General features: G+C 37.3%; 1 protein-coding gene across 5 annotated transcripts in view; it reads right to left on the bottom strand.

Annotated features, from left to right (window-relative positions):
• Positions 1-4758: 4758 nt before the first annotated feature.
• Positions 4759-14525, bottom strand: part of LOC129777540 (uncharacterized) — a 31208-nt gene continuing 21441 nt past the window's right edge. Inside the window, exons 8-10 of one of the 5 annotated variants that reach the window (XM_055783862.1) lie at positions 14044-14154; positions 13170-13890; positions 10292-12425 (exon numbers count right to left, since the gene is read on the bottom strand). In XM_055783862.1, the coding sequence (XP_055639837.1) occupies positions 12386-12425; positions 13170-13890; positions 14044-14154 (872 nt within the window). In that variant the 3' untranslated portion in view covers positions 10292-12385. Of the gene's footprint in view, positions 4814-10288; positions 14155-14525 lie in introns of those variants that run through there. The other 4 variants (XM_055783859.1, XM_055783861.1, XM_055783858.1 and 1 more) reach the window with 4 other exon arrangements.

Here is a 14525-nt window from a genome sequence, read left to right on the forward strand (position 1 = left end):
ATCTATCTGTACTGTGGATGCAATGTTTTGCAGCATTGTTGTATTACCCGATGAGTCAGTTGCTACCTCCGCTCCAGTAGGTGAAATCATTTGAGCATTAAAAATCCTTGTCCGAAAAAAACCTCTCTTGAGAATGGATAGCATGAATAGCCTGTCATTTTGAATCTAGGATATTACTCAAATTGAAAGAAGCATTATAAGCTGATGCAACTATACCTGGAAGGTCGTGTATAGAAATAGTTTTTCCAGGATGGCCAATGGATCTGGGAAACAGAGAGTCTTTCAAGCAAAAGGGCCCATAACTGAAACATCCCGCGGTTGTAAGCGGTTTGTGACATAATGTGGAAATGATACATGAATTATGCAATTTTCTCGATAATATTCAATTGTTTCGAAAGTGCAATGACTTTTTGATTGATTTTTGATTTTTTGAAAATGATTCGTTTACGTTGCTTTTTGCTACCTTGTTCAAATGTTCCAGAACATTGAGAAACAGTTCTCCCGTTATGCAACCGTTAGTTGGGAAATTAGCAAAGACAATGGACCCAGTTGGACCACCTGTGAGCTAGAATCATGAAAACGTTTATTCGAAACTAGTTCGATAGCTCTTTCTATCTCATCTTCGTTGATGCTGGATCTATCGGTTTTCTTTTTGTAGTTTCGAACCATCATTAGGTCTGAGAATCAGACTAAATTGATGTTTGTTAGTAAACAACAATCAAGCACAAATTTGATGAGATATTAAACAGTGTTCGAATGTGCCCCGTGAACGAGGTCCGAATGTACCCCACCACCATCCGAAGACAAATCATAATTTTATCTAATAAATAGACCTTTGTTTCCCCGTTGTATGCACGTTTCTTTCATTTATATTAGTTAATAACTGAGAAAGTTACCCAAAAAATATGTTCACCTACTCGAAAAAATACCCTATGCAAAATATCAGCTCAATCGATCCTAAGGGAGAGTGGCGTAAAGCGATCAAAATTTGAGTTTTTTGAAAGTCGAAAAATAAAACTAAGAAAAGTAAAAGAGACCGGGGTCTTTGGAAAAAAATATTTCGATGCCAAATGTCATAAATCGACACTCTTTTTTTTCGGAATACGAGGCAAAACGTATGGTTTCGGATGCCGATAAAAATAGTTATCAAAATTTTTCATTCGGAACTTGCTAAAAAATATTAATTTGCACGATAATATACCCAATACAAAATATTAGCTTAATCGGATTTCATTTACTAGTGTCGCAGACGTTTAAATTTAAGTTTCTTGAGAACCGAAAAATCACCGAAAATCGGAGTTTTCAAAAAAAAAATAAAAGCTTGAAGCCAAATGTCTTATAATTGCATGAAACGTCGATATTTACTGCTATTTAAAAAAAAACTTTTTGGCACTCGATCGTTTTTTCCATCTGAAAAGTCGATTTTTGACCAAAAAAAATGTTTTGAGATAACTGTAAATCTCGACGTGTTATACAACTTTAAGACATTTAGCACCAAAACCAATTTTTTTGAAATTTCCAATGATTTTTCGGTTTAAAAAAAAGCCTTTTATTGTGTTAATGCATCAAATGCACAAATAAAACCATCTGTTTTTAAGAGCGTTAAAATGAGAGAGAGAGAGAGAGAGAGAGAGAGAGAGAGAGAGAGAGCATTGTTACGATGCGTAGACCCAGCAAACATTAAATCGTATAATTTTGCACGTGCTAAGTCGTACAAGAAATCCGAATAAATCATAATCGCATATAATATCAATCAAAATATGTATCGTGTATATTTGAAATCGCATAAAATGTAAAAATTTGATTTTATATACCATTATCAATTTAGGTCGCAATTCGGTATAATAAACATAAATTTTATGATGTACATTGTCGTAAAATATATTTAATCCGCATCATATACGTATATTACGCTGATGCAGTTTGTGTGTCGTATAAGCGTATAATTTAAATCGATTCAGTACTGTATCGATTTACTGTGTTGCATGCTGAAGGAAATCATGAAACAGTAAATCATCATCTTCTTATATGGCACTAACGTTCCTAGAGGAACTCCGCCGTCTCAACGTAGTATTACTTGCGTCATTTTCATTAGTACTTAGTTGAGATTTCTATGCCAAATAACACGACTGACAGTTTTCACCAAACATCAATCTGTGTCATTAACATTCATATTCCACTCCCAACACAAGTCCATCAAACAATTATTATTTCTACAAACATAAATACTCATATATAAAAATGGCGATTCGTGAGGCTATAATAAACATTTCACGAAAATATTTTGCGCCATTTGTTTTTTTCTATGTCTGTAATAAATCGTATATGAGTAGGGCAAAAGTCGTATTTGGTGCTTTGACAATTCATGAATATTTTCCTATTATATCGCAATTCGATTTCAACATAATAGCTATTATAGCCGGTCAAAGTTGCATATTCATCCAAACAAATTCGGTAAGCATTTGCCATGTATGTATATGGCCTCCACTTTTGCATGCATATGCCAGTTAGGCGCATTATATGCCAACCAAATTTTAGAGCATATGATGTTATATATACGCTTGTTATACGATTTAATGTTTGCTGGGGAGTGTCTTATAGTTTAGTCACACTGCGTTTCACAACTATAGAACCACTCATTGTTTGTGAGTTTCCAGAGATATGTGAGAAGTCGGTTGAATTGAAGTACATATATAGTGTAGGAGATAATAATTATCTTCATTTATAAGACTGGTCAGTATCTTGTTCTACGCAGAGGATACTGCTTGTTTAAGCCCTTCAAATCACTCATTCTATTTGTAAGATGCATCTACTATTCGTACAATCACTCCTCATAAGTTTGTAACCTGATCCCCAGGTTCATTTAATGACACACTGGAAGAGTGAGTCAAGTGCCATAGGAAAACCACATCGCACTCACACAACAGAACAACAGAACTTACCACACCTTGGCTGGGGCTAACCGGGGAGATAAATGAAGGTTGTCAGTGGGTATTAGTCCATCTCCATTTTCTCAAGAATACCTGTACTCATGGAGGAAGCTGGTTACTCATCTGGGAGGATATAAAAGGAGCCTACAAAGAGAGATGGGCTCTCTGATTGCTGGAAGACTCAACCACCAGCATACTGCGCGCGCAACAAAGGGCTAATAGACCGAAGAATTAGCCTCCTTCCATCCTGACCACGCTACACCACACCATGGAGCTCAGCCCAAATCAATCAACCCGGAGACACTACACAATTTTACATACATAAATACACATACACATACACTGAATAAATACATAAATACACATACACATACACTGAATAAATATCGTAGAAATTAAGTCGTGTTCTTCATTCTTTGGTACAGCTCATAATTCCTTCTGTGTGGAATGATTCAGGGATTAGTCGGTGGTTCCCAAGACTTCGAACCTGGACGTTGCCTTATAGAGGGCACTTGGGTCGAGTGACTAGAGCCTTCGTGACGTCCGAACAATTATTAATTTTGACGTAGGATTACGTCTTTCGGGAACATATTGGGGTATTGAAAATCGAAAATCGAGCACATCGTGAAAATTGTCCAATTTCAAACGCATATTGCTCAGTCATTTCATGATGGATTGATGAGATTTTTGCGTTAATCAATTTCGGCACTCCATAACAATTTTTTACATTGAATCGAATAATATATGTCATGGAACTAACTAACGAATAATTAGAAAATCTCAACCCCTATCCTAACGGAAATACACACTTCTGATTGGTCGAAATTGACGACACATGCGGTGGCTCATGTACTTACAGTTATTGGTCAGTTATTTCCTGATGGATTTACGAGCTAATTGCATCAATCGATCTGAGCACTCCATAACAATCCATCACAATTGATAAAATAATATATCATATGAAACTAACTAGCAAACAATCAAAAAATTTCCAAACGGAAATACCTCGTTCTGATTGGTCGAAATTGAATATACGGAGAAATCGGCACATCAAAGTAGAGCCGAAGATAATTGAATACACCGAAGTGTATTCCCTAACAGAGACATCAAAACCATGCTGCCTGGGGGAAATCGGCATTGCAAATACATGAAAGTAGGGGGCTTTTGTTTCCACCGACATGTATTCCCTAACAGAGATTTCAAATCCAAGGTGTCTGGGGGAAATCAGCATGTAAATACCCTCGTGGTCGATAGATTAACTAACGACGCGCACAAATGGATAGTGCTTATTGTAACTAGCGTGAGCATTGCTGATTGCATACTTGCTGGCGAATTAGTAGGGAGCGATGAATGAATGTTTTTTTATGTTCGTTCTAATAAAAATCTTTCGATGGATTAATTGAAGAATGACATTTCAATGAACTGAATAAAACCTATGTGTGATAAAATATAAATAAACTTTAAATTTGGAACTTTTATGTTGGTTGCTTCGTGAAATTTCATATCAATGACCGATATTATTGTCCAATTGAAATTCGCATTGAGGCATGTAGCATCGTGTTCCGTTGGGTTTAGAGCGAAAATGCCATTTCCATTTCAAATATATTTTCTCTATAATAAAACAAAACTTTTTTTCTGGTGAGAAAACTTGATAATTGTATTCGATAATGATAATTATCTTATATTACATTGATGAGTTTTTTCTTTATTTCATCCATACATAACACAGGAGCCATCTCGTCCAGAGCCACAGAGCGCGGCTTTCATCATATCTCATTCCACTTGGGCATCTCCTATCGTGATACGCACCATCAAATGACTAATCACCATCTTTCTATCATTATCACTCGGTTATGGACATTGGTGGAGTGAACCAAGAATACCTAACAACCAGACAAAACGGCCCTTTTCAGGGCCACCAAGAGATTAACAATGTAATTCTTCAAACATATCCAAAATCAGCATGTAACAGATAACCCAACGGAATCCTACGTCAACTATGCGGTCGTGTCTCGGACACAACCCTCCTGTGACTTTTTGTCTCTATTTCATGCGCTTCCGGGCACGGAGGTGACAAGTTCTTGATAGAGGTTGGATCTGGTTAACAAGCTGACCAGTCCAGAATATGAAGACCCTATTCATTAAACCATGCCATAACCTTCCGGATTTTATGAATTGATGCCAAATTTCCCAATTATCACGGTGTTTTTTTATGTAAGAACAGCAGTAAATGGTTCTGAAGTACTTCTTTGCACTTCGGACTGTTCATTCGTGTTGATGGTAAGCTACCTCAACCAGGCCTTTTTGAGAAAATTTTCCCCAAACCATAAAAATTCCATCTCCAAAGCTACGGGTCCAAAAACTAATGTAGATCCCATGGTTTTCACTATTTCAGAAAACCTCTCTGATAAATAGAAATTCAACTTGAATATAATTTCTTCATACTGAAAGGACTTACGGAGCGTGTCATGCAATTTTTCAACTCTTAACTTTGCAGGCGGCAGTATGATGGTTTGAGAAAAATATTTTCAAAAAGGCCTGGTTCAGATAGTTTTTCACCAACAAGAATGTACAGTCAGAAGTGCAACGAAGTACTTCAGTATCCTTTACTTCTGTTTTTGCATCAAAAACACTGTGATTATTGGGAAATTTGGCATCAATTCATAAAATCCGGAAGGTTATGGCATGGTTTAATGAATAGGGTCTTCATATTCTGGACTGGTCAGCTTGTTAATCAGATCAAACCTCTATCAAGAACTTATGAGGAGTGATTGTACGAATAGTAGATGCATCTTACAAATAGCATGGGTGATTTGAAAAGCATAAACGAGCAGTATCCTCTGCGTAGAACAAGATACAACTACAAAATGGCGCAGCTTGGTTGACACCACCCCGAATGGGTTATTTGAACTGCTTGAAAACTAAAGATGACTCACGAATGAGAAACTTGTTGTAATTCATGTAAAATTGACGTTAATTTTGTAAAGGAGTGAGAGATTTTCCATCTGGTTCTATAGTTATGAAACACTGGAATTTTAGTTTTTTTTAATGTTTCGCGCCTGGACACAACAATAAAGTTCGAATGGCTAGTCTTATAAATGAAGATAGTTATTATCTCCTACCCCATATACTTCAATTTAACCGACTTCTTACATATCTCTGGAAACGCAACTCGCTTACCTCTCGCTTGAAAATATGCTTCATCAATGTGAGTGGATGGCACAATTAATCAAACTTTTAAGCTCATTTAATGGAATTTATGAGGATGTCAAAAAATGTGCTAAATATTCATTTTGGGTGTAGGTTACTTTGATCAGGCAGTACTTCTACGCGAAAGATAAAAAAAATAAGAATGCTAAATAATTCCAAAATGATTTGTACTACTACTTGACAAATTACGGGTTATCGTTCAAAGGATATGTCATCATCATGTCAACATTTCCTTTAATTTTTCCTTACTTCGCGAGAATAGAGAAAAACCACAGAGAGCCAAATCAGATGAATACGGCGAATAATTTAGGACCCAGACACATTTCCAAGCAAAAAATGGCGCACGATGAGTGACTTGTGAATAGATGAATTATCGCGTTCAAGAGCCCAGCTTGCTGGATTGTGATATTCGACACAACTCTGTTATCCAGTAACTGTATCATTTAGTTGATACCCTCGTTGCTAAAATATAGTTTGGGTCCTGGAACATAATTGACATATTGTCTATGTCAGCCTTATCCATTGCATTCGAATAGTAAAATTATCAACGGAATAGTATATCAAAAAAAGTGCTTCCAAATAGTTGACAAACTTTAGTTTATGATACGGTAATTATTCAGGATCAAATTGACAGTGCTGTAAGGAACGTGCCTCCAGAAGCGATGTGTTTGAGTATTAGCGAGTATGATGAGGAAGATGTTCTCGACGTCATAAGGAAATTGAAGTCGTCTACCACACCTAGGCCGGATGGGATTCCTTCTATTGTTCAAATTGAATGTGCAACGTCGATCTGTGGGCCGTTCAGATCCATTTACAACAAGTCGCTTTCGCAAGCAGTGTTCCCGGCGTTTCTAGCACCATGCTAGAAAAAATCCATTATGTTCCCGGCGTTCAAGAAGGGCAACAAGAGTGATATAATGAATTACCGCGGGGTGACTCCACTATGTACAGGATCCAAATTATTTGAAGTCCTAATAAGCAATGAAATGTTTCGAATTGCAAAATCATATATCTCCCAAGACCAACATGGTTTCTACCCGAGGAAGTCTACAGCTACAAACTTAGTACAATTTACCCCATTGTGCTTAAAATCCATGGAACAGAGGGCAAGTCGATGTGGTGTACACGGATCCAAAATCTGTGAACCATAAAATCCTTTTGTCAAAACTTGACAAACCGTCAGCTTAACGTTAAGTTAGGTATTACTGAATCTGAACCGTTTTCTAACCACTCCGGTGTCCCACAAAGTAGCAATCTTGGGCCTTTATTGTTCTCCTTGTTCTTCAATGATGTTTGCTATGCCGTGCCCCAGGGATTTCGAATCGTATATCCCGATTACTTCAAAATATATTGCCACGTGAAGTCTATCGATGACTGCAGTATGTTGCAAACAATCATAGACATTTTTGCGAGTTAGTGCAGGCGAAACTATCTGATCATAAACGTAAAGAAGTGCACAATCATCTCGTTCACTAGGAAGAAAACCTCTATCATCTGGACCTACCGCATAGGGAACAAGCCATTGGAAAGGACACGCGTTATGAAGGACCTCGGTGTAATACTGGACTCAGAGCTGAACTTCCGTGAACATTATGACTATGTCATCAACAAAGCCAACCGAAACTTAGGGTTCATCTTCCGGATGTCCGCCGAATTCCGTGACCCATACTGCTCAAGATCTCTGTATTTTAGTTTAGAAAAATACAGTCCACAACAGCGGCTGTAGTACAGTTATTAGTCCACATTGGAAACAGCGGTTGCAGTATGGAGCTCCTTTCGCAGGGTATGGATCGAAAAGATTGAGAGAATAGAATCGAAGTTTCTGAGGTACGCGTTGGGATTTATGCCTTGGAAAAATCCAAATGGGCTCCCATCATATAAAAGCCGATGCTGTATGCTGGGGATGGATACACTGAAGAAGAGACGGAACATAATTAAAGCCACATTCGCCGGAAAACTTCTCCTTGTTGATAGATGCCCCATGTATTCTCGCTCAAATCAATATTAACATCGTACCACGACCATTCAGACAGCGAAGTTTCCTACGACTTCCACCACACCGAACAGATTACAGTGTGTGATTTTTAATTTTTTTTATTATTTCTTTGATTTCAATATGAGTTGTAAAGTTTTCCGTGATCGAATTTCAAATATAGTTTAAGTATAGTATTCATGTAGAGCTTGAACTCCGATGGATGAATTGTAAACAATAACAAACGATATATATCCAATGTGCCGTATTTCAAGAAAAGTTCGATAATTCTTTCAAAACCGTGTCGACTTTTGTATGTTTTTGTTTCTTCTATCATGAACATGAAAAAGAAATCCTACATTATTGTGAAATTTGTATTTTCTTGCGTATATTGAAATCCGAAAAACATGAAATTATACTGTTCTTTTACTAAATGAACTATGTTTTTACTGAAAACGACAAGAGTAGACAGAGCACGAAACGGCGACCAGAGTCGAGCAGATGATTGGACAGTGCTACCGTTGGAGACTCTTTCAAGCAAACTGCGTAGAATCAGGCATCCATTAATCGTCCATTATCCATAAAGACTGCAATTGCAAGATTTTGTTAATTAGTAGATTCGTAGGTTCGTAGTTGAGAAAAGCTTCCAGATACGAGTTTGACCGATCATCCGATCTCACGATCCTCCCGAAATAAGATAATAGTAGCAAGTATGCACAACAATGTTATGAACATATCGGGAGCAATTTGCGAGAGGCGCGACTCGAAGGAATCAATCAGATCGCAGGTATTTTTGATATAATGGGCCTGATCACGAACATCACTTCACGGTGAAAACGAAGTGAATTGTATACAACGTTATTACGGCTGCCACCGTGTGTGTAGAATCCGGAAGAGTTCATCCGTCGTGACAAGTTTGATGAACTCGGTGTTATTATGAATACCACGATACTGCCACGTCATGGGGGAAAACAAGTATTATTGTCACTTGTGTTTTAGATGGTGAAAGCTAGTCACGCGGAATGGAGTAAGTTTAATTTCGGATGTATTTAGCTTTTTTGCTAACTTTTTGAATCTTGTCTTGCTTTTTAAGAAAGAAAAAATAAACAAACAGCAATTTACCCGCTTGGTGGCATTTTTAGAACGAAATCCTGGCGTATCCAGAGGACGTAAATTTGTTTATTTGGATTCGATGAATGAATATAGCTTCCGTAGACCGATTGAAACATGGCGAAAGATCTAATTTCTATTGTCCTAATTGAATAGAAATGTTTTGTTTCTATTTTAAGGGTTAGACTAACAGAAAGTTGCAACCCCATAAAATGACAATGGAGGCCACTGGCCCAAAACGATCATTATGATTGATTGTGTATAATATTGATTTGTTGGTATTTTGATTGTTGGTATGGTATTTATAATATATAATAACTGTAATGTTTTTCCAACATTGCAGAGCTGGTTTTTGTAATTCAAACATTCACAATTGGTCTACAAGAGCCGAATCAGGACGATAGTTACATTATTCGACCATTGATCTTTTGTTTTTACGTAATAGATATTTTCAACGATATTGTTAGACATACTTTGAATGAAAGAATATTTAAGTTTAAAATGAGGAAAAAATGAATCTATCATTGCAAAGCTTTTAAATTAATAATTTTAAGATTATTCTCTAGTTTTTTTTTCCATAAATTTGATATCCGTCTTAAGAAAATCTGAATCATTTTCTGCTTTTGGCAAATTCCTTGAAACTCATCGAATGTTTCATATGAAAATTGTGCTTCTGACCGACGCTACTGACCAGTTTTTGTTTAAATAATTATATCGAACCTCATGTCCCGTATATAAAATTACACGAGATGGATAAATTCGGATTCATTCTGAGATATAGAATATATAGATATTATTATTCATCAAAATTGTAGAAATGGTTCTTAAAAAATGATTCTAACGTTGACCTATACTAAATACTCACTATCCTAACGAATAAGATAAAGCTGAGTACAAGAGTATGCGAGATATCGATTATAGTCATGCTTGATCTCTAGAGTAGTTTATAGAAAGAGGAAATAAAATTAAATTCCCATATGTTCAACAACTACATTATTCAAGAGCAACCAAGTATTCCTCCTGATCTTTGAACCAGGGTTTGATTCAGCAAACTAACGCACCAAACAAATGAATCATGGGATGAGTCCGAATAGTTGGGATTGAAATACTGAATCATCGAGGTATAATCGCAAACTTGTCATTCTAAACATACGCTTAATTAAATCGAATATTATCTCAAACACTGTATTGATTTTACCTACATAACGTTCAAACGTGCGAAATTATGCAACCGACATAACGTTTAAACGCCCGAAATTATGCAACTGACATGTCTCTTATAAACGGGAATGAACTCTTTTACCTCACGGAGTTTATTTTTACACGCAACTGTCCGTGACAATGAAGATAGACACAAAAAGATTAAGTGAAGTGTAAGTGACGTGAAAGCGTTTGTGACAGTGATGTTCGTGATTAGGCCCAATATTCACATTTGTGTGCCCTTAAAAACTCATTACCATCGTACCAGCGCAAATGCTCTAATACTTCTGCCGTCTATCTTTGAATTTGGATGACCTGCTTGCTTGCTAGTATAACTATTGACTATGGATTATATTGATTATGTTTGAAGAATTTCATGACTTTTGAGTCATCCTGTACTTCAATGGAGCTGTTGCATGTCAAAATATAAATAAAAACAAAAATCGCTCTCCCGGCAGCCATTCGGCCGTAGTTTTGTGCGTTTCGAATTCAAGGAATTTCTAGTGAAATTTAGTTCATTTGACCTGATATTTTCGACAAATCAACAGTTTGGACGACTGTTCACATATTCTAGAAGAGGTGAACAGTTATTTTATTCAATTTAAGCGGTTATTTCGCATATTTCGCATCTCGTTATTTGGGGGCAAAGTGGTTAGTGGAGGATTACTACTGACAATGTTCTGTATTCAAAAGCTGATATACCTTATCACCTCCTGCTCCTAAAGGGGTACCTCTTGTGGTTTTGGCCCAGGAAAAATATGCCACCTCAACCAAAACCAAGCCTAATTATGAAAAACGTTATGTGTTTCCTACTACATTTTTGTGCCTATGAGAAAATTTCAATTATGACTCTAGGTGAATAGACCTAGCTCATTTCATACATGTACCTCCTATTTCAATAATGATTTAAACGAATTTGGACAAGAAAACACGCATAAATCTATCGCTTCTAGCGTGATATGTGCGAGTGACCACTTTACCTCCCCACTAAAAAAAAATCGATTCAACCTTTTTTCTAATAATGAGAAATGTGCTATTTTCAATTTTCATAATAAAAACCGATTACTATCTTGAACTACATTAAGTTGAGCTACAATATTCTTCGAAGAACGGGAATTTTAGTGGTATGTGGACACAGGAAATGGGCATGTTCCTTAGGGTGACCACTTTCCCCCAGTTCTCCAGTGCTCGCAATAATGCATCTTCAAGTTTTGGACAGTTTTCTTTAAAATAAATTTTCACGATAATAGTTCGACATTTTCAACGCATAATAACTTTTTGAATGCATGTACTCGGATTTTTTCACATAGTTTGTTCACAAGTTAGCCAAATAAAATATTATATATGATAAAACACCACGTTTCAGAGCCTACGAACGCAAATGTGCTCACAAATGTCGAAGAAATCTACATTTCATGCATTTGAACCTAATATCTCTCTGACAATGATACCAACCACTGTTAGAAAGTATACCTACCCAGGTTTCCATTCTATTTTCTGTAAATATGTAGTATTTAATAACATTTAAAATGTTTGATCCTGTTTCAAAATTTGTGTCTACGTTTATTAATATAATTTATCAACTCAGTTATTCGGAACCTCCAAACATGAACTCTGCCTTTCAGGTAAACTAATGCTAGTCATGGTGCGGGTTTCGAAACCCTAGCACACATATCTTAGTACAGAAATCTGATATAAATAGTTATATTTACACGTTTTTTTCCTATCTCTGATCAGTTTTACATGGTATCCCTCACAATTCTAGAATATCCACTCTTTTGGATACATTTAGCAGATCATATGCGTCCATAAATAGAATAATTTGACCAAAATAATTCACCGTACATGTTCGTGAAACGGTTGTAGAATGTTTTTCTCTGATATATTTATACAAGAATGCAATGGAGGTGAAAGCGTTGGACTGTTCACCTTTTCTCGTTCATAGTTCTACTATGGAGCATTATTATCGATCAGTTGATTCACCTCCAAGCAACATGTCTAGCCTAACGAATGGTATTAATGAGAGATAGAAAGAACATTAATCGTAAGCTAATCTACTCAGCCAGAAACGATCAATAAAACTTTGCTCATTTCGATAAGCCGCTAACACTTAACATTACGGATTCGGAGTCTTACATTTATATTTACAAGAAAAACAAAAATCAAAAACTCCCTATTCTTTGCTCTGTTTGTTATTGTTAATTTAAATCTCCTCACCTCACCTTTGCGACTGTAGAGTGTTTTTTTTCTTTTGCTCTATTTGATTGGATGACTAAAAATCTATCGACACTCACTTCAGTCACGCATTGCTCTCATTGAGAATGATGAATTAGATGAACACTCTAGAAAATTATTTGAATTAAATCTTTATATGGACAAACTCTTAACATTACAAATGCTTAGCTGGCAGGAAATGAAAGTTAGTTCGAATACTTTGAATAATGGAATTGGTAAAATCCTCGGAGCTGAAAATCTATTGTAAATAAACACGTGAGAAATAATAAACGGTATGAAAAATTTCTAAAGGAATTTGAGAAAAACACGTTTAGCATCTGCCCAATATAGATTTATTTCAAACGTTTGATTGCATTCATGTTACAGGTTGGGGATATAGTCAAAACATTGTTAATAGTGTGTACATCTAATCCATCATTTGTTCGCATCCCATTCCATCGTCTCATTCATAACCACCCAAATGAAAGCAGAAAAAAATCTAACGAAAATAAACAGAAAATAAAACAATTTACCAATTTCCGCCTCTGTTATTATTATTATGATGGCCTCCTCCACGAAATTTGTTGTTGCCACCGCGGAAATTACCCCGTATACCTCCGCCGCCACCACCACGACCACCGCCTCCAATACCACCCCGGAAATAGGGGAAGTTATGCCGCGGACCGCCGCCGAGGCCACCTCCAACTCCACCACGAGCACCCCAATTGTTGTTTCTAAAGTTATTGTTCTTGTTGTTACCAAACGGTGAGCCTACGAAAGGCGGACGATTAGGCGAATTGAACTGATTACCGCCACCGCCGCCCATGGGTCCCATTGGCCCTCCCCCGTTCGGTCCCATTTGATTGTTCCACATGTGAGGAGGCAGTGCTCCAGGTGGCAGTTGATTCATGCTGTTCAGCCCAGCAGCCAGATTGGGAAAGTCTCCAAAGTTCGCTAGATCAGGTATGTTAGGCATCGCAGGCCCGAAGTTATTCAGCTGAGGGGGCGGTAAGTCCCACGGTTTTCGCTGTTGTTGCTGCTGCTGCTGCTGCTGCTGTTGTTGTTGGTGGTGGAAAGCAAACGACGGGGGAAAATCGGGATCAGGTAATAACGCTGGCCGCTGCTCTGGTATCGTATCAATGTGCGGCACGTTGGTGTCTTCCAGACTGGGTAGATCCGTCACTGGATCGTCAACATCTTCTCCCTCGAACGGCTCGTATGGGTCAGACGAATCCTGCAATATTTCTTGCGACGCTGAAAAAGAATTATTCGTCGTATCGTCTGGACTAGCATCTGTGGGATGTTTTGTAGTTGAAGTTGTATCGAGATTTCCCACCACCATTACCACCGAAGAGGTTGACAGAGGAGAAGCAGAAGAAGGTTTGTCGGCGGAAGTACCGTTCTTACCTGATACCGATTCGGTTGGATATTCCGGTGCGTATTCCACATCCGAAAGGTCCATATCAACACTCTCATTATTATCCGTCGGATCATCCAGGTCCAGCTGTTGCTCTTCGTCTGAAACGGAAAAAGGATTTACTAACTCAGGTTCCATATCCGTTACATGCATTTTAAATTCTCTCAGCTTAAGTTTAAGCTGTGGAACTTCACTAAATTTAGCAACTCTTTACAACTCTGATTCGAAGTCTCTAGCCCAGGTTTTATCAATTGGGTTAACCCTATGAAAAAGTATATTATTTTTAAGGACTTTTTTCTGCCACCTCGATGCCTCGGTAGAACGGGTTACTCTCTCACATGTCGCTCGGCGAACTTCATTGAGAAAATCGATATTTCACTCTTCTTTATCGACGTGTAAATTATAACTTATAACTCGACCATTATTTGCTAGACTCCAAAGGCGTTTGCATCAATCGATTGGAATTAATTCT

Source organism: Toxorhynchites rutilus, chromosome 3 (assembly GCF_029784135.1).
Source record: "Toxorhynchites rutilus septentrionalis strain SRP chromosome 3, ASM2978413v1, whole genome shotgun sequence".
NCBI lineage: Eukaryota > Metazoa > Arthropoda > Insecta > Diptera > Culicidae > Toxorhynchites > Toxorhynchites rutilus.